The sequence below is a fragment of the Drosophila santomea genome, chromosome 3R, assembly GCF_016746245.2.
Source record: "Drosophila santomea strain STO CAGO 1482 chromosome 3R, Prin_Dsan_1.1, whole genome shotgun sequence".
NCBI classification, from domain to species: domain Eukaryota; kingdom Metazoa; phylum Arthropoda; class Insecta; order Diptera; family Drosophilidae; genus Drosophila; species Drosophila santomea.
Genome location: NC_053019.2, coordinates 26,577,792 through 26,601,641, shown reverse-complemented (window position 1 = coordinate 26,601,641; position 23,850 = coordinate 26,577,792). Strand labels below are relative to the sequence as shown.

At 46.7% G+C, this 23,850-nt stretch overlaps 7 protein-coding genes across 7 annotated transcripts; 4 read left to right on the top strand and 3 right to left on the bottom strand.

The window, feature by feature from the left end:
• Nucleotides 1–108: 108 nt before the first annotated feature.
• Nucleotides 109–2,295, bottom strand: LOC120454378 (glutamyl-tRNA(Gln) amidotransferase subunit B, mitochondrial). The gene is made up of 8 exons (XM_039639615.1): nt 2,146–2,295; nt 1,948–2,092; nt 1,777–1,890; nt 1,405–1,720; nt 924–1,348; nt 719–855; nt 533–656; nt 109–473 (listed from the first exon to the last, which is right to left on the bottom strand). The coding sequence occupies exons 1-8, from the start codon at nt 2,205–2,207 to the stop codon at nt 246–248; spliced, it is 1,551 nt and encodes a 516-aa protein (XP_039495549.1). The 5' UTR covers nt 2,208–2,295; the 3' UTR covers nt 109–245.
• Nucleotides 2,296–2,306: 11 nt separating this feature from the next.
• On the top strand, nt 2,307–6,646 carry LOC120454376 (hamartin). Its single transcript, XM_039639613.2, has 7 exons — nt 2,307–2,429; nt 2,521–2,790; nt 2,854–3,110; nt 3,172–5,482; nt 5,542–5,699; nt 5,776–5,905; nt 5,963–6,646. The coding sequence occupies exons 2-7, from the start codon at nt 2,697–2,699 to the stop codon at nt 6,313–6,315; spliced, it is 3,303 nt and encodes a 1,100-aa protein (XP_039495547.1). The 5' UTR covers nt 2,307–2,429; nt 2,521–2,696; the 3' UTR covers nt 6,316–6,646.
• Nucleotides 6,647–6,832: 186 nt separating this feature from the next.
• Nucleotides 6,833–9,482, top strand: LOC120452461 (exocyst complex component 5). The gene is made up of 6 exons (XM_039636692.2): nt 6,833–6,961; nt 7,023–7,927; nt 7,995–8,582; nt 8,641–8,830; nt 8,893–9,210; nt 9,283–9,482. The coding sequence occupies exons 1-6, from the start codon at nt 6,929–6,931 to the stop codon at nt 9,379–9,381; spliced, it is 2,133 nt and encodes a 710-aa protein (XP_039492626.1). The 5' UTR covers nt 6,833–6,928; the 3' UTR covers nt 9,382–9,482.
• A 340-nt stretch (nt 9,483–9,822) lies between these two features.
• LOC120452462 (NPC intracellular cholesterol transporter 2) lies at nt 9,823–12,753 on the top strand. Its single transcript, XM_039636693.2, has 4 exons — nt 9,823–10,214; nt 11,532–11,639; nt 12,254–12,423; nt 12,624–12,753. Exons 1-4 carry the CDS (start codon nt 10,067–10,069, stop codon nt 12,708–12,710), a joined length of 513 nt encoding a protein of 170 aa, XP_039492627.1. The 5' UTR covers nt 9,823–10,066; the 3' UTR covers nt 12,711–12,753.
• Nucleotides 12,754–13,294: 541 nt separating this feature from the next.
• Nucleotides 13,295–19,652, top strand: LOC120454362 (anosmin-1). The gene is made up of 7 exons (XM_039639587.1): nt 13,295–13,578; nt 17,309–17,998; nt 18,077–18,195; nt 18,268–18,461; nt 18,525–18,898; nt 18,961–19,027; nt 19,360–19,652. The coding sequence occupies exons 2-7, from the start codon at nt 17,343–17,345 to the stop codon at nt 19,534–19,536; spliced, it is 1,587 nt and encodes a 528-aa protein (XP_039495521.1). The 5' UTR covers nt 13,295–13,578; nt 17,309–17,342; the 3' UTR covers nt 19,537–19,652.
• On the bottom strand, nt 19,583–21,142 carry LOC120454363 (serine--tRNA synthetase-like protein Slimp). The gene has a single exon (XM_039639588.2). It carries the CDS (start codon nt 21,058–21,060, stop codon nt 19,666–19,668), a length of 1,395 nt encoding a protein of 464 aa, XP_039495522.1. The 5' UTR covers nt 21,061–21,142; the 3' UTR covers nt 19,583–19,665.
• Nucleotides 21,143–22,040: 898 nt separating this feature from the next.
• LOC120454365 (mitogen-activated protein kinase p38a) lies at nt 22,041–23,699 on the bottom strand. The gene is made up of 3 exons (XM_039639589.1): nt 23,552–23,699; nt 23,339–23,489; nt 22,041–23,238 (listed from the first exon to the last, which is right to left on the bottom strand). The coding sequence occupies exon 3, from the start codon at nt 23,192–23,194 to the stop codon at nt 22,094–22,096; it is 1,101 nt and encodes a 366-aa protein (XP_039495523.1). The 5' UTR covers nt 23,195–23,238; nt 23,339–23,489; nt 23,552–23,699; the 3' UTR covers nt 22,041–22,093.
• Between the last annotated feature and the right edge of the window lie 151 nt (nt 23,700–23,850).

Here is a 23,850-nt window from a genome sequence, read left to right as displayed (position 1 = left end):
ATGGGTCACGAGTTCCGATTCTCCCTGAACGAGGGAGAACACCGAACTATATATCACACGACAATTTACATCATTTGCATTTACATATTGGCCAGAACACCGAACTAGTCAGCACGAAACAAAGCAACTATATTTAATACTTAGCATATTTAATCCTATATACAGTGCAATTCTTCGACTGCATTTTTATAAAATATATACAAGCGAAACACACTTCTAATGAACACAACTTTCGCCCAGTGCTCTTATTTCTTGGTGGTTTTTAACAGCTTTTCCAGACACTGCACCACCAACTTCATGTTGGCCTTTTGGGACGACAGCTTGGCAACTTCGCCTGCGATGGCAAACAAAGCTTTTGCCTTGCCTTTCTGGTACTGTTGGACCGCCTTCACCTGGTTGGCGATAGCCAGCTGGCACAGGTTTTCGATCTCGTCCGGACTGCAGATCTGCTGCAGGTTGTGCCGTTCAATTAGCTGTGATGGGTAGATAATGTGTGTAATCGCAGCCATTCGGAGTATTAGACGGGACTTACCTCATTGACTTTCGCATGTGGGTTATTATGAAGCAGTTCAACCAGCTGTCGTGCTGCCTGGAGGTTAATCAGCTCGTTATGTAAGCTCTTTAAAATATCCTTTAAGTCGTCAGCCTTTATGGAGCTACATTAAGATGAACATAATAAATTATTTAATGGTTCAGGTATGTTAGCACCGAGTATTACCAATCCTCCACATCCAAGTTTAATTTGTTGCAGTAGGTCAACAAATCGTGTATAAGAAAATTGTAAATGACTTTGTTGGGCAAATCACTTAAACTACGTGAAATGCTCAAGAAATGTTCCAGCAGGATGGGTTCGTTCTAGAATGGAATCCGGAATCAGAATCAAATTAAAAAGTCCTTGAAAAATAATAATTCTAAGTACGCACCACTAAGATGATGGCGGTTTCCGCATTCAGGTTGTGCTGCTCCATCAGACGTTGTCTGGTGTCCTCTGGTAATTCTGGAATTTCCTCGCTAAGAGCAGCCACTGAAAGTAAATCCTCTGTTGAAATTGATCCAGGCTTGAGGTTTACATGAAGGGGTGGCAGATTTGGCTCCGGCATGAATCTGTAATCCTGCAGCACCTCTTTGTCACGCATGGCCACTGTGCGCCGGTTCTCCGCATCCCAGTTGCGAGTCTCATTTGTTATTACACCGCCATTGGCCACAGTTTCCAGCTGTCTATTAATTTCATACGTGATTGCTTGCGAGATGCTCCGAACCGAGCCGATGTTTTTTACTTCCGTGCGCACTCCCAAGGGATCTCCCTCTTGGTGAATGGATATGTTGGCATCCACACGGAGAGCACCCTCTACAATGCAAGTTAATCGGTTTCAGGAAAGGAAAAACAATTAGTTTTTAACTTGCCTTCCATTTTGCAACTGCATGTCTGCAGACGCCGGAGTATCAGTATTAATTCCTTGACCAGCGATGCCGCTTCCTCGCCCGTTTCCAAATCTGGAGCAAAGACCAGCTCCATTAGAGGGAGTCCAGCACGATTGAGATCAACCAAGCTTCTTTTCAGATAATCATCGTGCAGAGATTTCCCACTGTCCTGCTCCAATTGCAACTGTAGTAGTTTGGCAGTCTTGTAGTAAACTTTCTTGCCTGGTGTTATCACGGGAAAGGTCATTCTCCCATCATTGGCCAAAGCGGCACGCTGCTGTGTGATTTGGTAGCCATTCTGGGCAGAAAAGTTTATTAATAATAGCATGGTTATATGTGAATATGAAATCTTACAGGCAAATCTGCATAGAAGTAGTGCTTGCGGTCAAACATGGACACTTCGTTCACCCGACATCCCAAAGCCAGCGAGGTCTTAATGCCGGATTCCACACACTTTCTGTTGAGCACCTGTAAGCAGGGATGCAATGTAATGAGTGCGTCTCAAGTGGAAGTTCCTATTCTCACTGGCAACGTTCCCGGTATGGAGGCATCAAAATACGCTACCGACGAGTTGAGTGGTGCTCCAAAAGAAGTGCCGCTGCCGGAAAAAAGCTTGGACGCACTGGCAATCTGGGCGTGCACCTCTAAGCCCACAACGCTTTTCCATTTTCTGTAGTAGAGAGTGTTGGAGTGCATTCTTATAATACTATTTCACATACTTGCCTTTTGGGAACATTGGCTAACTTTGGCTGCGTTGCCAGTCGTCGGATTATTGAGTAATGCATTATTCTACTACGATTATAACATTCGCAACGGAATCGGCGAAAAGTTGCGCCAAAACAGCTGATGTTGTTTTGATTGCGGCCAAAGCTGCCGGACATTCGCCGGCGGCGTTGCCAGACAAAACCATCGATTGGCTGGCGATAACAGCGCAAGAGGAATATCACAAAAAAATAACCTTTTTCATTTGCAAGACAAACATGTAAAAAAATATGAGTTTAGCAGAGGTAAGCATTTTCAATGGCTACTCCACAACCGACACCACAGTGCAGTGCATCGAACGCAGTCGAAATTTCAATGCGAACACTTGTTCTCCAGTTGACAGCGACCAAGACGAGAAAAAGCACACGCAGCTCTGCAAAAGACAACCACGACGACGAGTGAGTGGAGTAGAAGGACCAGGAGCGGAGTAGCAGGAGCAGGAGCAGGAACAGTCGACCGAGGGCGGGCGGAAAAATCAATCGCAGCGACAGGAAGCCAATAAATCCGCCGCCATGGTGATTGAGAAGATCATTGGCGACCTGGAGTCCAACATGACGCTGGAGAACGAGGAGGCCAAGCGCAAACTTGTGGAGTTGCTATCCCAGAGTAAGTCTTCGCTAGCTACGCTTTAGATGCCCACTATTCCAACATACCCATACCATTCCATAGACAAGGAGCAATGGCTGGTGCAGTTCATGCTGGACTATTTCTTTAAAACCGGATCTCAGCGCATTCTGGAGGTACTGGTCAAAGCCCAGGCACCGCACGATGGCTACATCTTCGACAAGCTGGACGACTGCCTCAAGCAGTCACAGCACCGTGTGCAGAGCCTCCAGGTGTTCTGCTTCATTGTGCGCCATCACCCTACTTGGCTGTACAAGATCGAGAAACACCGGCTGATCAAGAGCGTGTTTAAGCTGCTGACGGTGCGTTTGGGGGTGTTTACAATTTTGCCCGGATTCAGCTTAACTTTCATTTCCCTTGCAGCACGAGAAGGAGATAGTTCCGCTGATGAGCGCCCTGTTGTGCATAATTACCTTGCTGCCGATCATACCGAACTCTGTGCCCAACTTTCTGAACGATCTGTTTGAGGTGTTCGGCCATTTGGCCTCGTGGAAGCTGCAGAATAGCAATAAATTGCCGGACGAGAAGCTTGTCCACCTGCAGTTGGGGCTACAGATGCTGTTCCACCGCCTGTACGGCATGTATCCGTGCAGCTTTATTGCCTATTTGGTGGAGTTCATCAAGCGGGGCAACGGCGGAGGCATCTTTCAGCACACAATCAAGCCGCTATTGAACACTGTGCGAGTGCATCCCATGCTGGTGACGGCCACGCCAGAGACTGAGGTAAACAATACGCGCTGGAAGGAGATGGAGCCGCATGACGTGGTTGTGGAGTGCGCCAACCTATCGCTGCCCGTTCTCTTGCCTGAGACTAGCAACGAAGACGGCAGCTATGCGTATCCCATGACGCCTGGATACAGTCGCATGACCTCAAACACCTCGAATACGGACTACAGCTATCAGCTGAGAGAGTTTCAGCAATCGAGGAATATCTATACCCGCTTCGATTCGTTTGCCTCTGGTGGGGAACTGGGTCCCATTTGGAGTCCGCATAACGAGATTGCCACGACCAGTAGCGGCATACCGCTGACACCCACCACGTCGTTTATTTTGCCACTCCAACCGACGATGAACTCGCAGCTTATGGTGGGCATGACAGGCTCCTCACCGCCCGAAGCTGCTGTGGAGGCCACACCGGAAACCACGCCGCTAAAGGATATGAGGGATATCAAACAGCCGGGCCGTGCGGTGAATTCCCATGCAGTGAGAGCTATCTTTGCCGTCAGCCAGCCTTCTTCACCCATGCGCAAGGAGCAGCAGAGTCAGTTCAGTTTCCCGGATGTCTCTCGCGAGGCGGAGGAGAGCAGCCACTCATACCTGGAGGTCAACAGAGGAACTGCCTACGACCGTCGCCTGTCGCAGGTCATCCAGGACCGGCATAACGTGGAGCGATCTGTCAACGCACCGTGTCCAAGCAGCCTCCCGGAAATTAACTCCGAATTATCCCTTGTCGGTGGTTCCGTCTATCCATCTGTCAACCAGGAGGTCGCTGCAGTTTGTGGCGAGTGCAACGAGACGGACCGTAACCTCTGCAGTGTGGGTGGACTTCATATGCCGACTAGCCGATCCATGCACCAGCTGGCAAAGAAGCGCCGCAATCGTATGGCAAGCTACAGTGGAAATGGTTCCTGTGCGGATAGCAGAAGTTCGGCGGCAAAGAAGGCAAGTTGGAGTACTGAGGCAGAGAACCCAATGCGACGAACCAAATCCTGTTCGGCCCTGGCCGGACTGCGGCAGCAGCACCTGGAGGAGAATGATGACGAGGCCGATTGTGCGGCCCATAGACAGAGAGCGGAGAATGGAAATACGCAAAAGACTGGCAGCCGCCTGCAGAGGAGCGGCCGGAACATGGCCATTTCGGCGCCTAAGGATCCGGCTAGAAGCTGCACCCATGCAGCCACTCAGACGGTGGAAGGACTGGACAGTGCTCCGGCGCAGTACGAGAATTGGCTGATTGAACTTCTGCTGGAGTGCAAGGAGCAGCGAATCGATTATGAGAGGAACCTTCTGTACCCGCAAGATATTCTGGACGACTACATTAAGCATGCGATCAAGGCCAATGAGACCTTTGACGCCGAGCAGGGTCAATTGATGTGCCTACAGCTGGAATACGAGAGCTACCGACGATCCATTCACGCAGAACGCAATCGACGGCTCATGGGTCGAAGCAGGGACAAGCGCAGTTTGGAAATGGAGCGGGATCGGTTAAGGGAGCAGCTTAAGAACTTCGATGCGAAGAACAAGGATCTGGCAAGCAAAATGGATCAGGCTATTCGGTTGGCCAACGAGCGCCAGAACATCCACCAGGAGGAGCTGGGCGAGATGAGGGCTAAGTACCAGCACGAACTGGAGGAAAAGAAATGCCTGCGGCAGGCCAACGACGACCTGCAGACGCGACTCACCAGCGAGTTGGCGCGCCACAAGGAGATGAACTATGAACTGGAGTCTCTGCGTGGACAGGTCTTCAGTTTGGGAACCGAGCTTCAGCATACCCAACAGCAGGCGGACATTGGTCTGCAGTGCAAACAGGAGCTGGCACGACTGGAGGCCGAGTTCATAATCATGGGTGAGGTGCAAGTCCGTTGCCGCGACCGTCTGGCTGAGATCGATAACTTCAGGGCCCGCGACGAGGAACTGCAAATGCTGCAAGAGAGCAGCAACCTGGAACTGAAGGGTGCCTATTTATTGTTTATATCACACGGATGTTTAATCATTCAGTGTTTGTTTATTTAGAACTGAGGCACAGCCTGGACGAGAAGACATCACAGCTGGAAAGCATGAAGCACAAGATCAGCGACCTGCAGGCCCAGCTGGCCAACAGCGAGAAGGCCATGACGGAGCAAAAGCGACTTCTAAGCACCGTCAAGGATGAGTACGAAGAAAAGTTTAAGGTAGAGCTGAATTTTAAAATCACATACTTATTTGAAAAGAAAACTTTATTAAACATTCAATTCGTCGTTCTGACAGTCCGTGAACAAGAAGTATGACGTGCAAAAGAAGATTATTATGCAGATGGAGGAGAAGCTGATGATGATGATGCAGCAGCCGCAAGGAACAACAGGTCACAATACCTGTTCCCCGGACACGGACAGAACTGGTGAGTGAGCGGGCTTCTCCGAAGCTAAGAAATATTTGATAGCGCCTTCTCCCACAGACATAGCATCATCCATTGAACGCAACTCACCGCTATCCACATCGCTGGCATCGAGTGAGAGTTTATCGGCCAGCCTACGCTCCACGGAGCTGAAGAACCTGCACCAGCTAGTGGACACGCCCTCCATTCCGGATGTGCTGAACAGCCTGGCCGGCGGCGCTCAATTCGAGGACGGAGTGCGTCTGCCGGCCGTGGATCTGGCCTCCTCGGCCAGCACCGCCAGTGCCATCAACATCGTGCCGCACGCCTTGGACTTGCCGTCGACCTCCGGCGGCGTCGGTCACACGCTCACCCACCCACATCCGCATCCGCACCTGCACCTGCAGCAACAGCAACAGGATCAACTGCAGTAGCCGCGGCAGCAGCAGCAGCAGCAGCAGACGCAGTTTGTAAAAAACAATTAAGAACTAGCTTTCCTTCGCTAAGCAAATGTCTATTGGGGAAAACCCGCACAGAAAATTTACAAAAAAAAACAAAGTTATTGGTTCTTCATATTTTCATATTCAGTTCAAAACTGTAACTAAGGTTTAATAAATCGCTGACTCCACGCAATAATTATAAAGGTTATACAAAATATTAATGTTTGAAATTTTAACTTGTTTAGCACATTGCAATTTGTTGTAAAAAAAAATGGTTTTGATACGAGGCAATAAGTAAGACGCGCATTCATATTATAATAAACATTTAATTAAGATCAGCAAGCATAAAAATCCATCTTTTATTTTACTTAATTAAAAACATAACATTGCTTATATAACAAGCGCCAAAGATTTGAATTTTTGGCCAAGAAAGCAAACAAAAACGTAAACAAACCGAGCGACATTGCCAGCTGCAAGAAAGTGAGAAATGTGGCAACCTTAACAGCAACAGCTGAGCGGAAGCAACAATAATATAGAAAGAAGAAGCACGAAAGAAACGCCTACTAAATCAGATCATAAAAATTCGAAAACTTTATAATACATTAAAATGCTATCGCAATACATGGAGGAGTTTGAACAGGTGAGTCATACGGGTCATGTAGGATTGATTTTGGTTAATAATCATAAATCATGACCAACAGGAACCCTTTGAGGTGGGCGAGTTCATAGAACGACTTACCTGGCGCACCAACAATGAGCTGCAAAACAGCGAGGACTTTCATCCTGTGGCCCTGCACGATACCTTCATCCAGACCATCAAGGACCTGAAGATCCTGCAGGAGAAGCAGCAGAGCAAGTGCGAACGGCTAGAGGAGTCGCTGCGCCAGGAGAAGGAGTCGCACGCCAAAAAGATTGGCAAGCTCCAAGAACGTCACCAAACGGCCATTGATGTGTTCGGCCAGCTGGACGAGAAAATCAACTCGGTGGCCGGCAAGATCATGCACCTGGGCGAGCAGTTGGAGAATGTGAACACTCCACGCAGTCGCTCAGTGGAGGCCCAAAAGTTACTCAATTTTATGTCCGAGTTTTTGGCCGCTGGCCCTGTGATTGTCAACGATATTTTTGCGGATGCCACACGATTAAGTGAGGCCGCTGATGTAATTCAAAAGCTTTATGCTATCTCGCAGGATCTGCCGCCCGGCAACTTTGCAGAGTCCAAAAGGAAAATAGAAAAGAAATACGACGAAGTCGAGCGGCGGTTGATCGAAGAGTTTGCCACCGCCCAGAAGAGCGAGGACATCGAGCGCATGAAGACACTGGCCCAGATCTTGTCCCAATTCAAGGGTTACACCCAGTGTGTAGACGCCTACATCGAGCAGAGCCAAATGCAACCGTACAGCGGCAAAGACATCTTTATAGGCATTGTTCCGTTGTGCAAACATCACTACGAAATAATCCAGAAGGTGTTTGCCAATCCGCAGCAGGTTATGTCCAAGTTCATACTTAACATCTATCAACTGAAGCTGCACCAGTACGCCATGACTAAGTTAGAGGACAAAAAGGACGAGGAGAAATACCTCCGGACCCTTTATGAGTTATACTCGCGGTGAGTCATTCAGAGGTTACGTTAAATATCAAAATTTTATTATTTTCATTTCACAAAAACATTGCAGCACACTGAAATTGTCAACGGATCTTCAAATCTACATGTCCACCATCGACGACGACTTGCTACAGAAGCTGACACAGCAGATTTTTATGAAGCATTTGGCCGGCTACGCTGAAATGGAGACCAAGTGCCTGACAGCCAAGTGTTCCACAGAGCTGGATAAGTTCTATGCCAGCAAGAAACACCAAAAGACTGCAACCACTAAGGGCTTTCGCCGAAACATGGAGGTGCTGATAGCCACGCGAGCCAACATTAATATTGCTGCCATCGAGGACTATGGCGGGGAGACGTTTCTGTCTGAGGAGCTGGCCATCAACATGCTGCAGGAGGCCAAGGCGTCGCTTAAGCGCTGTCGTCTGCTGTCCAACGAAACTGAGCTACCAGGCAATGCTATAAAGCTGAACGATATCCTTCTGCGTTTCCTGATGCACGAGCACGTGGATTACGCACTGGAGTTGGGTCTGCAGGCAGTGCCACTTGCCGAGGGTAGGGTCTTTCCCCAGCTCTACTTCTTTGATGTGGTGCAAAAGACGAACATCATTGTTCATCTGCTGGACAAGCTGTGCCACACATCAGTCATACCATGTGTGAGGTATGTTAGAACTTTGTTTGTTTAGGTTTTATAAAATGTATAATATATTCATTTCTAGTAATACGCCTAAGTACTCGGACTATGTGTTTAAAAAGCGTATTCTGATGGAGCAAATCGAGACCAAGCTGGACCAGGGTCTGGACCGCTCCATCAGCGCTGTTATTGGCTGGGTCAAGGTGCATTTGCAATATGAACAAAAGAAAACCGACTACAAGCCGGAAACTGACGTGGATACCATTTCTTCAGCGGTAAGATAGAAATTTCGTTCAAATTCCATGCATTCTTAAAACTAATTATATTTCTCTTCTAGGCGTGCCTACAAGTCGTGCAGAATCTGCAGCCAGTGATTGTGCAGATTAAAAAATGTGTTGACGGTGAGAATTTGCAGAATGTTCTTACAGAGTTTGGAACTCGGTTGCACCGAGTGATCTACGATCACCTGCAGACCATGCAGTTTAACACGGCTGGCGCCATGTGCGCCATCTGCGACGTGAACGAATATCGCAAGTGCATTCGCGAGCTGGATAGTCCGCTGGTTACGCAGCTGTTTGACATACTGCATGCATTGTGCAATTTACTACTCGTTAAGCCCCAAAACCTTCAAGAAGTTTGCACGGGTGACACCCTGGTAAGTGTGCGGTGTCTTTGATTTTGATCGATTGTCTTACGTTAGCATTTGTATCCACCCTGCTTTATTTAGAATTATTTGGACAAGTCGGTGGTGCGGCAATTCATTCAGCTGCGCACTGATTTCAGGATCATCAAAAACACCAACTACCTGAAGGGTATTATTGAGTGAGGAGTTCGACCACCAGAATGATTCACATTCCAAAATTTTCCACCTAGCTGTCTACGGATTAAATTGATTTATTAAAGGGGACATTATCTAATGATATTTAATTACGGTTTGCAATGTTCTTTAACTTTCAATTAAAGTCAAGTGGCTGGTTTCTTTTATCAATACATCGCCCGAGTCACTTGATTTACTTTCGTGTATTTATAGGCGCGACTCACACGCGTGCCCGCCGCCCAACCACCCACTCCCAGACCCACACACACACCTCCAGCTACGTCACGGACTTCCCAATTGAGAATCTTGAAAGTGTTTCGGTGACCTTATCAGTTGGCGCTGAAACGAAAGTCAGCGTTATGTGCTCCAATCGGCTTCCAGTCAATAAATCAAAGTTTATTGCTTAAGCGTCCGTGAATTATTTATTTATTTACGTTTGCCCGGAGAGTGCCAGCACTCCAAACGAAAAGAGAGGCCGGCTACTTTTGTTGGCGCCCACTATTCTTGGTGTCAGTCACCTATTAGCCACCAAGCAAATCGTATCGCCAAAAGAAAACGTTGCCAGCCCGTGATCCTGATTATCGAGCCTCTTTGTTATTGTTTTTGATATTTGTTATTTGCACACCTACGCAAAATTCGTTTGCCCGATATTCTAATCAAAACGCGATCAAGATCTCAATCACTCGATTAAACCATGCGCGGCGGCCCAATGGATTACTATCTAAAAATACTCTTGGTCATTTGCGCTGCCCACGAATTGGCTGGCGGAACAATTAAGTCTACCAGAGATGCAGTTTACAAAAAGTATCTGTCCCTAAGATCTTTGCCCTTCGAGGATTGTGGTAAGTATTTGCCAGGATCAGTGCTTTTCGGTGGGTCGATTCATACAACGTTTAAAATCAATTGATTTCCGTAGGGGAAAATACCTCGAGAAATTTTCTTATACACAATCTTGGTGCAAAGGTGCGCATTCAAAAAGAAACAAAAGCTTTATATTCGAAACTTTGTCTTTTGGTAAGAAATCGACCTACTGAAGTATAATAAATAGCAATTACTTCCGCAACATCCATCCTTTGATTTTAGTGAATTGAATGTTTTGCAGAGTAATTCCGATTAGATCTCTACCAAGTATATTGTAAATTCCACAATCTGACAAAACTTAACCTGCTGCTTAGTTTCCTTTCAACGAATCCAGTATACCCTACTACGCTGCGAGTAACAAGTATATATGACAGTCGTAAAGGGTAATTCCCAGATAGTAGCACCTACTACATGACATGATAAATCTAATTTATGATACATTACCATAATGAATCACTCGAAAAATATTATCGGTCTATAATTTGAAAGTAGGTTAGATGGATTGAAGTAATAAAAGTAAGAAATGATATTCCAGTGACATGAACAAAAAAACCCGATTGCTTGGTTCCATTATTTCACTATCAACTGAATATAAAATTAGATTTACCTCCTATTATTAACTATTTTTAATTACCCAGCTTAGTTGATTTTAGGGCATTAAACCTTCGCCAACTAGTTTTCGTTGCCCAGAGCACGAGCTATTAATTGTATTCTGGTTTTTACGATGTTTGATTAAATGGAGTATTTATGGACTGTGCACTGTAAATATATGATTTATGTTCTAGATTTGAGGAACGGTAAACAAACAGATATGACGCCCTTATGGGGGATTACCTCCAAACGATGATAGACAGGCGAACGCCCTCTTGGGGGGAGGAAAAGTAACCAATTAAGAGCCAAATTAATTGGGTGGTGTAATCTAGTGCTGAGCACGGGTCATTTTAAAGATAGAAACTGTTTAACGGCCTTGAGAAGTGCACTTGGTCATAGATTGTAGATTATTTAGAAATGCGTATATGTGGCTGGTCGTGGATCGCAGATAACTCGGCTTAGTTGCTGGGAAAGTTTTTCATTAAAGTTTTTAATTTGTTGCCAGGTGCGCCATGTAGGTGAATGGCATGTACTATGTCACGTAACCAAATTTATTCACGTTGGGATTACCTAACTTTATCAACTCTGCAGGTCATATCCCTATTTTGTTTAAAAGATCTAAGAACTTAAGATCTCAGGCTAATAGTTTATAACTTCTATTCTATTGATATACTATCTATTAAATCGGTTTCCTTGGCTCCTTTCAGGTTCTTTGTACCAGGTCAGCTACCTGGACATCGAGAGCTGCACGACACTGCCTTGCTCCATGGCCCGGAACGCGACCATTAAGGTTACCGTCCGCTTCGATGATAATGGTAGGTGCTCGCTCCGCTGATAACAGCAGATCCGTGCATTCGGAATTGGAAGTGCTCAGAGCAACATATTCTGAGCAAAAGTCAGTCGGAAGTAAAAATAGATGTGGTGCGGGCGCAGAATTTTGATCAGGTGAACGGCGGATGTTTGGTGGGGCAAAGTGTTTGGAACCCCCCAAATATTCGGTGGTGGAGCAGCTCCAATGATAAGCTAGTATCGTATATATTATTAATACAAGATTGTTAATCTAGGAAATTTCACCGAATTTCCAGCAGCTACTACTGTTTACTTCTACTGTTCAATGCACTTCGATTGCAGCCTTGGTTCCGCAGCAAAGTCGATCCATAAATAACAAATTGAATGCTTAATGATATTTTGATGAATCAGCAGAAATGGAGACGAAATCGAAACGATTGATCTCAGCACGAATCGAACATTTGGAGTACTAATTCGCGATAGGGGGCTGAAGCAAAGATTGGCCGCATGCAAAACATTTTCAGATAATTGAACTAGAGTTTCAGCTTTGATAAAAAAACGTACACCCAAGCCAAAATCATAGTATAATAATACAATATGATCTTATAGTGAAACTGACTAATATCACCCCCATTTACAGGCAATGGCGTTAGCTTTCTGAAGCACAAAGTCAGATGGGTGTTCAACTACATCAAGACCCAGGCGGCCATCACTCCCGATCCTTGCGACGGAGATCACGGATGCATAGAGAGCGCAAGTGATGGAAAGGCCTACTGGGCCAATATCTTTGTGAACGAAACTCTGCCGGTGGTAAGTTAGGAACCCACATATCATCTATATAATAACTTCATTAGATAATTAGCAAGTTCGAGAACCTCTTTTATTAGATCATTATAGATTTAATAGATCATTATCAAGATCAAGTAATGTTCTGTAAACTCTTTTATTAGAAATTCCTATTTATTTAAATTTCATATATTTATTGAACATTATTTCTCTCTGTGTTCCAGATGAAGGGAAGCATGCTGTGGGAATCCAAGGATGCGAACGATCAGAACCTAATCTGTTTCCAGGTTCCCGTTGTAATCACAGTGTAAATGTGTAATCACGAAAATAAAGTAATTGGTGCATGCAAATCAACAGACCAGTGTGTGTTTGTGTGTGCGAGTGTGTGGGGGTATGCATGCGTGTGTGCATGCGTGTGTGCATCCTTTAATGAAATTTTGAATGAAAACAAGGGGGCGCGGCATCGTAGTAGCAGCCAGGCAGAGCGAGCGAGACAGGAGGTGGAGATCTCTGTTTTGGCACCGCACACACACTGACCGCAAGACGGCGAGCGGGAGAGGGAGGGGGAGAGGGAGCGGGACTGGGAGCAAGTGGAGCACAGCACAGTGGTACAAATCGCCGATAAAGCATTTAAATAGAATAATTACATGTCTTTATTCTCATTTAAATAATGCAGATATGTACATCAATTTATAACTTTTAATAGTTATTTAACGAGTTATTAAGAATAATTTTTAGTAATATTATTATATGAATATTATATGCAGAAAATCCGCCACCATGCCCACTGTGGCGAGAGAGCGGCGGGAGAACGGAGAACGGGAGCATTGGAGCTCGAGCCCTGCAGTCCGAGTCCGAGTCCGTGGCGTTCAGTGTGTCACTCTCTCTTGGGGGCTGCAGCGCAACGGACGCACGAAAAGAGCTCCCACTTGAGATTTCGATTCAGATTGAGATACTTTTTCGGATTCAGATTCAGATTGAGATTCAGATTCGGTTGCGGTTGTGATACTTAAGATCGGGCTGCAAGTCAACAGTTTCCAGGAGCGGAAATCGAAACAGTGCGGCGAATTAAACATTAAAGTGGCAGCAGGCGATCAAAGAAGGCGCACCGACTGCGTGGGAGTACGAGATCACGGATCGCGGCGTGGAGCCAGTGCATCCGAAAGTGTTTCCATTACCGTGAGTACCTAAAAATGTTTCGCACCAACACTCGCCATTTGCGCAATTCCGTCGGCGTAAATGAGATTGTCTTCGCGCTAATTGCGGACGAGCAAGGATGGTGGTGGCGATATAGGGGCATCCAAGGGGATGAATGGGCTCGGATCCCATCGGTTGGTGCACGGTTGACATGCGGCAACATCACTTCTCACGCACCAAAAGCTCTCTTAGCCGGACACTTGAGTTTGCCGGCGTTCTTTCGCCCATAGAACACTGAGAAAATAAAGTGTCTTGAGAATATTTCCCCTAAATCAAAAATTTAATGGTAAATAAGTATATCTTTATACAACCAGAAGATTTTAGAACAATTCTGAGTTCTAGAAACGGAATGCCATTAGAAAAGCTTTTAGAGAACTCCATAATCGGAAGTACGAGTTTGAATGCGCACACGACATATCATATCGCTGAACCTTGAGCACGGCTTCGGGTTCAGAACCTGACGTAGAACTCGACACCGCCATGGACACAGATCCTACTCGGATTCGCTCCGCTTGAGCTTGAGCTTGAGCTTGAGCACATGCCCAGCTGGGTGCTTGAACCCCATAAATGGTCTTCCATTGGGGTCGCTTCGGTTTCCTCGCGGGCTTAAGTGTCACCATGCGATCCGGGGGCTACCGCACTTGACAACAATGGAAAAGATGGGAAAGATGGCAAGTTTCGAGCCAAAGAGTAGCTAGATCATGTGAGCTTGGTATTGGGACTACCGATTGAAGAATGTGCACCTCAAGCTTGAGACCTTGAATTTGTAAGATAATCATAAGCTTGTTGTTTTAAGCACTTCTCGATGATGAATTGTTTGGGCTATGAATTTGCATGCATCGAAAGCGTTGACACTCTGACGCATACTTTACTCCATAATCATACTTTACTTTCATGATATTTGAGAAGGGAACTTCACGGTTTCTTCAAATGCACAGCAGTAAACATTCGCTTGATATTTATATTATGGATAACTATGATTCAGCAATGATCGTGGCTAGTGTGTAGCCCTCCCTGCCCAACCAGACCATCAAACTTCTTGGTTTGATCTCGCCGTTCTGGCTTGGTCCCCAAAAAAATTTGAGATTGCTCCCCTTCCCCTTCCCCCCTCCCTATTTGCTGGTATTTTGTTTCATGCCCCTCCCTGTAAAAGTTAAACTTTTTCGATTTGTTTTTACCACCAATGCACTTTGGCAGTGGCGGAGGCAACAATGCGATGAGCTGTTGGTCAAAGTGTTAAACGATTTGCATCATATTACACCCAGTTGCTGCTGCTGCTGCTTCTGCTGCTGCCTCGAGTTTACTGGCCATTGTCGCCGGATTGCCATTGTAGTAAGCCCCAAATGGAGGAGCAAGGTGGGGTGGTGTGGGGACTGCAAGTGGAGGCAAAACAAAAGCAACACTCCAGCAAGAGAGCAGCAACCACCAGCGATTTATCACAGCAACGACGTCAACGAAATCGATCCGGATCTTAGTGCCCCCCATCATCCCCATCCTCATCCTCAACCTCATCCCCATTGCCTGCCGCTGCCCTCCTTAGCAACGCCCCTGTGTGTATACACTTGCAGAAACTTTGGGTCGAACGTGACCTTAAACTTGGCTGTAGTAATTACCTCCTTCTTCTTTTTTTTCATACTTTTAAATACTTTGCCGTGATTTTTCATTTCTTTTGTTTCCCAAATTATTATTGAGGCTGTGCGATTTGAATGTTCTAACATTTATTGGATTTTTTGCAAGTGCATTGCTATGCTGGCCAAGTGCCTTTTCGCCTTGGTGTGCGTGAAGCATAAAAAGTAATTTTGAATTTTTGAATCGTTAAAAGCAATTAATCGCCTCTACGCAACGGCAGCCAGCCTGGCTGCGACTCGAGTGTCTCATCAGCGTCAGCCGCAGAACCCATTCATCTGGAAGATTCGTGGCCGCGATCCTCATCCCCATGCCCACCCCCCATTCCCCCAATACACCATTTACCACCATATAGCATATAGCATGTCCATAGCCCCAACCCCAATCCAATCCCCGCATTGCCGACGCTTTACTGCCCAATTTTGTTGCAAATTTTTCGTTCCGCGGAACTTGGTGCATTTCATCTCGTCTGCTCTTGGCGATCATCGTCGTCGTCGTCGTCGTCGTCGTCGTCGCAGTCGCCGCTTCATCTTCTTGCGTCGATCGTCGCGCACATTCATTTGTCGCTTAATGTCCCTCAGTTAGGCTGCCTCGCTCCACCCGCTCCCCGCGGCCATTCCGAGCTCCTTGGCTCCCAGTCCATCGCATCCCAGTCGGAGTGGCAGCCGCAGTCCCACACAGCCGCGGTCAGCAAAAGAGGTCTTCCAATTATGTTTGAATTATAGCTTTCGCTGGTAGTTTCAATAAACTTACTATAGCTTATAATGTAGTTATGGCTATCACTAATAATCCTTAGCTTTTATTCCTATAATAGCACAAGTACATTTATTGCATACTTTTCGGCAAACCCAAGTTGTGGATAGAAAGTAGAAAGCAGATATGTAATTACTTTTCGGTTAGACAGCTCCATCAATAGAAATTACGCATACGTAGTGTTGTCACTGCTTTTGCTCTTGCTAGTATTCCCAGCTACATACTTTCAATGTTGTGAATTTATTCAAATGCCTGCATATATGTACATATATATTTCTGAACCCAACTGTACTGGAGCAAGGCATCTCCTCCTGGCTAACCCATCGCTGCACCACTTCGCCACTCAACTGCTCCTGCTCCCAGAGTGTCTGTATCGCCTTGGTATGTGCGGCATCTGCTGGCTAGGCTTCTGATCTGATGAGGCTGCTGCTGGCGGTGCTTCTGCTTCTGCTTCTGCTGCCCCTGCCACTGCCACTGCCACTGCCCCACCGACTGTGGATGTGGATGCAGCTATGGATGTGGATGTGGTGACATCCACTTGCAGCTCTCGCACATTCGTCGTAGTCGTATTTTTCTCGATTTTGTTCCCGCTGCCTGCACATTCACACGCAGTCGAACCGAACGGCAACAAAAACCCAAACAACAACATAAACCGACGACCATCGACCATACCATAAAACATTAGTTTCCCATTTGCGTGCTAAATACCCTACATGGAATCGATGCGAGCACATCGATACTCACGGCTACCAGGTGAAGAATTTCGAGAGTCTGCTTCTCGGCTTCCGAGAATTGGCGTTGCGAAATTAAGATGAAAAAGAGCTGTCTGGGGCTTAGAAAGGTGCAAAGATATTCGCACGAGGTAAAAGTTTTATGGGGAAGCTACAGTGAGAGAAATACCAAAGTTTCTTCATCTCGAAAATAACCAGTGGAGTGCAGGGCATCGGGGAGTCAGCTTGAAATGAAGATAGCCGGCCTCGTCTGGCTGTCTGTCCGATGCTCTCGTGGCACGCACTATGATGCGCGCTTTGAAGTCCTGTCAAGCACTTGAGATACATTTATGTGTTTTTTGCATTTTCATTGCCTCGACTTCGGGGTCGGGCGGCTCAAATGCGAGGAATGATTAGTTAGTTGGTCATGCAAAATGGGTGAAACCGGTTCGGCTTCCCCCAACGCTATTCGCGGGAAGGCGGCCGGAGCGGGTGATCCTTCAGCATAATCAGCGGCCTGCTGCTGCGGCTGCTGCTGCTGCTGATGATGATCGGCACAAATTACGAACGCACGGAATGTCCAGAAACCGAGAGCTGATCACCTGACGCATGATCATTTGCAGATTGCAATCACCGCGGATCGGAGCATCGCTTCAGATGGTCAGCATGCAAGTGGCGCTGCTGGCGCTCCTCCTTCTTCTCGGCCAGCTATTCACGAGCGCCGTGGCCAATGGTTCCTCCTCCTACACCTCCTCCTCCACATCCACATCCGCATCGAATCAGATGCAGCGACAGAAGCTGGCACACTGGTTTCGGGGTAGCAACGATGTGAAGAATAAGATTCTGGAGCTGCAGTGCCTGGCGAAGTGCGGCAGCAATCCCACAACCAAAGCCGGACGCGAACAGTGCCTGAGTAAGTGCATCCAGGAGCTTTTGCTGGGACCCAGAGCCGGCAGTTGCCCCAAAATAGGAAGGCAATCGCGTGCCAGGCTCTCCTGCCTGGACAACTGCCAGTACGATCATGAATGCGCCGAGGTGCAGAAGTGTTGTGCCTCCAGTTGTGGTCCCATGTGCGTTGAACCTCTCGGCGTTAGGAACAACACGCAGCTGCCGCCCATACCGAAGATCCTGTATTTCCGGAGGTCACGTGGTCATGCTGTCGATCTGAAGATCGAGTCCTCGCTGCTCGTCTACTACTTCCATGTGGAGGTGCGATCCCACATAGGACGGTATTTTGCTGCCAGAAAACTGGGACCTTGGCAGTGGCAGAAGGTGGAGAAGACCATGGAGGAGAACATCGGGCACAGCAAACAGTAGGTTGACCTTGAGCTTATTCTAGAAAATATTTCTTTTATAATATATAATAAATATAATAACTTTTTTCCCTGCAGCACGTACATCTTCTTTCACATGCGACCTGGTCGCTGGTATGAGGTTCGAGTGGCAGCCGTGAATGCCTACGGCTTCCGTGGATATTCCGAGCCCAGCGATCCCTTTCCCTCGACGGGCAGTAAGTGTATAACCTAATGATAACCTGGTCTTCCAACCAACCTACTCACCAACTGTGCTATTCACCCTCCAGACCCAAAGCCGCCAAAGAAGCCCAACGACTCGAAGATCATCGCCAAGCAGTTCGATGGGCGCTACATGACCCTCAAGCTGGTGTGGTGCCCCTCCAAGTCCAATCTGCCTGTCGAGAAGTACAAGATCACCTGGTCCTTGTACGTAAACAGTGCCAAGGCCTCGATGATCACCAACAACTCCTACGTTAAGGATGTAAGTGGAACCCGATATGAGCATTGTAAGGCCTTAGAAATCAGCACGTTGTGATGATTACAGACCCATCAATACGATATCAAGGAACTGCTGCCCAACTCCTCGTACTACATCCAGGTGCAGGCCATCTCCTACCTGGGTTCGCGTCGCCTCAAGTCCGACCAGCTCTCGATGCTATTCAACACGACGCTGCAGCCACTGGAGCCAAACACTCCGCTCCAGTGCTCCGGGAATGGCAATAGGCGCCGGCATCATCACATTAGCAGCTCCATGAGCTCGGAACGGGCCACAAACGCGGAGCCAGTTGACCTCAATGAAGTTTCGCCCACCATTACAAACCGGACAGCGGGCGTGGCCACGTATGAAGTGGGTTTCCGGTTGAACCGGAAGTTCGGCATGATTGTGCAGATTCTGGGCTTCCAGCCGCACAAGGAGAAGTAATTATTTGTAAACAAATTTGCCAAAATGCATACAATTCATGCCATCATCCCGATTGCAGGGTCTATGAACTGTGTCCCCAGGAGACGAACTGCGAGCAGCGAGAGTTCCGCGCGATTCGCGCCAAAGTAAGTAATACCCTTGATGATGGGATTTGATGGGAGCCACGAGCCACATGTCGGAATACTTCGTGCCGATTGGCCGGACCACCGGGCAAGGGCAAATTAGTGGAACATCGTTGACCATGGGGTATTGTTTAACAAGGCGCAATTGTGTTTCCTCCATTTGACACGGAAAACACGTCTTCCCAATGGCCAGTACGTGGCCAAATGCCAATCAAAATTTTCCCAATATTGATGAATTGTTTCGGATCATGCCATAGGTGTATACTGAACAACAAAGATCAAACTATGGCGACTATGGCTGTTTTCGAACTACATTACGTTCTATTTGATTGCAGAAGGACCCGCTGGAGTTCAGCAAGCTCAAGTACAACACCACGTATGTGCTGAGGATTCCCCGATCCAGTCCGAATTCCGTGCTGGACGACTCCAGAAATGTCTTTACCTTCACGACGCCTAAATGTGAAAATTTCCGCAAGAGATTTTCCAAGCTGCAGATCAAGTGCAGCGATTAGCCTTTTGTGTGTGGGCTCAACGCCAACTCAACTGCTGACCATGAGATTACATTAGATTGTATATATTTGTATGTAAAACTTAACTTAGGCCTAAGAACAAACAACAACAAGTTAAACACCGATCGTTTTCTACGTGAAAAGGTCCTTAAATTGCTGTAGATCCTGCTGATGACTGGGCTTCTGACTAATACCGCCCAACAGTTTGCAGTCCTCCAAGCGAACGCCATGCTCCAAAAGAGCTGCTATCAGTCGCGAGGTGTAGAGCACTGGTCCGCCCACCAAGTGCAGAAAATCATAGTTCTTATCCCGCCGCGTGCTGAAAAGGATTCGCTTGGAGACAAAGTCTCCGTAATTGCTTATCCGTCCCACACACACGTAGCGCTGCAGTGAGGGGGCATATACTTCGATCACTGCCCGGATACTCTCCGCCGGAGTTAGAGCTGCTGTTGTTGCATAAGAAATCCGAAAAGGTATGTCCACAGCTTTGTAAAAATCGGTAGCCAGATTAAGAATATGCTCTAGTTGGGTGTCCGCTTCGCTGGCCGTTTGCGTGGCCACAAAGCTTTGTACCGCATTCGTTTGAGTCGCCGTATAGAGACTGGGAATGGGCCCATACAACTGCGCTTCCGCCCTGTTGTAACTCCGACCACAGCAGACATACCGCAGGGGCAGCACCGAGGGATACACGCACAGCTTGGTCATGGCGCCTAGGTAGCTCTCGAAGGACGCACCACCGGTTAAGTAGGCTGTATTGATCTTGTTTTGCAGGTGCTCTTCCTGAACCAGATGATAGTCGGACAAGGGTGTTGCATTTGCCTCCAAGAGAACGCAACGCACAAAGTCCGGATTGGCGGTTTGAATGAAATCCCCCCGGGTGACGAAATACCGGGCCAGAGATTGCATGGCCTTTACGTCAAAGTGAGCAGCCTGCTCCATCAAATAGTAACGATTGTTGTCCACAAAGTGTACAAGTTCCTTGCGTGCCAAGTGGGATGGAGTCTTATTTTCTGAATTGGGCATGCCGTGGCGATAGAGAAGCTTTTCCTCGCCTCCAACAGGGCACTGGACATGCAGAAGGTTGGGCAGGTGCAGATAGTCATGTATAAAGTCATCCTCTATGGGATAGAGTGCCTGCTTCAGAATCTTAAGGTCGTTGCGCAATGATTTCCCACGCTCTTTCAACTCCTCCAGCTGATCCGCTTTACCACCGGATTTGGTTAGCTCCTTCAGGCGTCTGGTCACCGTTTCGCGTTCCTCCGCCACCTTGGACAGCTGGGCGTGATGTGCCTTATACTGCTCGTACTTGGCGAGCACACTCTCCAATCGAATGTCCAGTCCGCGGCTGCAGATGCTCTGGTCCAAAGATTGCCAGTTGCTGAAGGTTCCATTGAAGTCCATATACGGCTGCAGAGTCGCATAGTTTTCGGTCGCTTTGTCGCCGGTTATGTACAGCGCGGAGATGTTTCTGCAACACGTTTTCCTGGCCGAAAGGCAGTTTTTTAATACATTTCGTAAGCACAACATAATTGTTATTAACGAATGGTAAAACAAAATAAGCCGGTAAGGTAGTCAGCTGTTGGCAGCGTTGCCAGATCCGGGCGATTTAATAGGGGTATTTCAATGCCGGAAATCGTTGAGCTTTGGTGAAGAAAAAGGTGATTTCCCCTTTAAATTGAACTGTCTCAACATTCAGTTATCTTTTAACGAGATAAGCTGTGTTATCTATTTCTGGAAACAATTTAAACACATATGTAACATCATTTCTTTATTCTTTCTTTATGTAAATCAAGTTATTTTCGTTTGAAATTCTGAATCTCATTGTGAATAAGTTCCTTCCAGCCATTTACAGGCAGTATTAGGTTTTCGAAGTTCTGATCATAGGTTGGTGCGACGTCTTTGTAGAGATGGTGTGGCTGAATAAAATCCCTTAGGTATGGATGGCGCATTGCATCCGAGGCTGTAATACGTCTTTCGGGTTCCATTTCTAGCATTTTCTCCATCAAATCCACAGCCTGGATGTTGGCACCCGGGAACAAGTGGTGAAAATCAGATCGTTCCAAGCCAATTCCACTGACAAACTCCTCAGTCGGAGTGGCCTTGGCCACCTGACCAAATGAACCGCCATTTAGAAAACTAACTAACTTCCACTCTCGTAAATCCTTCCATTCTGGATAAAATGTGCAAATATATGTAAATCTTTTGCAGTCGGCGAATAAAAGTATACTGAACTACCGTTTAGTCACTTCACGTTGAGAAAAATTCGAATAAGTGATTTCTTATCTTATCAGTGCAAACCCGATTCATTTTTCTTTATACATGACAGACATACAGACTTGACATGGTATTTTTATAAAACAGATATATTCTAAAATATACAGTATAGTATTCTTGACAAGCCATAACAAATCTGTAAAACAAAGCACAAAACAAAATTAAAACGTTAATACTAAAAATGGATCCATTTGAGTATAAAAGACGTGATTTGAACTTGATTCCTTGTAAGTTATAACAAATAAATTTGGGCTAAGTAATACTTTAAATTCTTGATGGTCTGCGTTTACTTGACATCCTTTAGAACCTGAGCAAACGATGGTGGAGGCTTAAAGTTGGTGACCTCCTTGTAGATCAGCTCCTTCCACTTGTCTACGGGCAAATCCATATCCTCAAAGCTGTGATCGTATGGTGGTGAGGTCTGCTCCCCGCTGGGCTCTGCATACTTCTCCAGATAGGGATGGGCAAGAGCCTCCTCGGCTGTGATCCGCTTCTCGGCATCCAACTCCAGCATCTTCTCCAGCAAATCGATGGCCAGCGGATTGGCGTTCTTAAAAACATTTTTGAAACTGCGCCCCTTCATGGGCGGAAGTGACTGGATGTAGGAACGTGCACTTTCCGATGAGATCTTCTTTAAAAAGTCGGCGGGTGGCGTGCCCAACATCTCCATAATCAGGTTCAACTGGTGGATATGATCGGTGCCTGGGAAGAGAGTGCGTCGGGTAATTAGTTCGGCCATGATGCACCCCACCGACCAGATGTCCACCGTCTGGTCGTAGTGCATCCAATTGAGCATTATTTCAGGAGCGCGATACCAACGCGTGGCCACATAACCCGTCATCTCGTTCTCCGTTGGACGTGCCAGCCCGAAATCTAGAATGCGCAGCTCGCAATCTTCGTTGACGGCAATGTTGGAGGGTTTAAGATCTCGGTGGATCACTCCCGCGCTGTGGATATACTTCAAGCCACGAAGTATCTGGTAGACCAAAAACTGGACGTGGTCATCGGACAGGTGCTGCATCCGTATAATGTTATTCAGATCTGCGTCCATCAAGTGGGTAACCAAGTACACCTGCTGGAAGTTCTCCAGCGATGCATTAGCGGCATGTGGATGGAATATGTCCAGCAGACCAATTACGTTCTCATGATCCATGTGCTTTAACAGTCGAAGCTCCCGATACGTCCTCTTTGCATGGACGGCGGATTGAAAGGGCCTTGCCAGCTTTTTAATGGCCACATGCATGGTGGTGCCACGAACAAGTGCCTTCGACACCTGACCGTAAGCACCCGATCCCACGGGCTGCAGATCCTGATATATATCCGGTATCTCCCATTCCGTTCGGTTTATATCCAACTTGTGAAACTTTTTTGTTACGGACGCAGACATGGTTTTGCTTGAGGAAGGGCGTCGTCACCCTAAGTTAATGGTGCCTATGAACGAGATATGTATTGACCATTAAACAGCCGTGCGAACGATAATTTCATGCTGATTACGTTTATCTTGAGGCAGCTCTGCGGCAGTAGTACGTACCTCTGTTCCACGCCCAAGAATATCAACAACTAAGTACTGGTCCCTCGCATTTTTCCTATATTTGTGCTATTACTCCATTCCGATGCGTGTCGTGTTAGCAATCCATGAATCAGATCGGCACTGGACCGATCAGAAGCGCCACGCAAATGCGCTACATTCGATTAGTGTTAAGTGATTGAAAAACTCTTTGATCGCGCCCTTAAAATTACTTACCCTAAACTTAATAAGTTAATCCATATAAATTAATAATAAGAATTTTATGTCATTGTAACACGCCTGTCTTTCACTTCTTCATGATATCCTTATAAGTGTATAAAGGGCTATAAGAAACTTATTGTTTTAGTATTGGATATCATTAAATAAATGATAAAAATTGAAATATTTTTAAAAAACTTATAAAAGTTTGGAAACCAATATGCCGTAAAATTCAGTGTGTACCGCGCGTAAATAAAAATAAACACACGGCGTTGCCAGACCGTCAGCTAAAAGTTCGATAGGCATGTATCGAATGA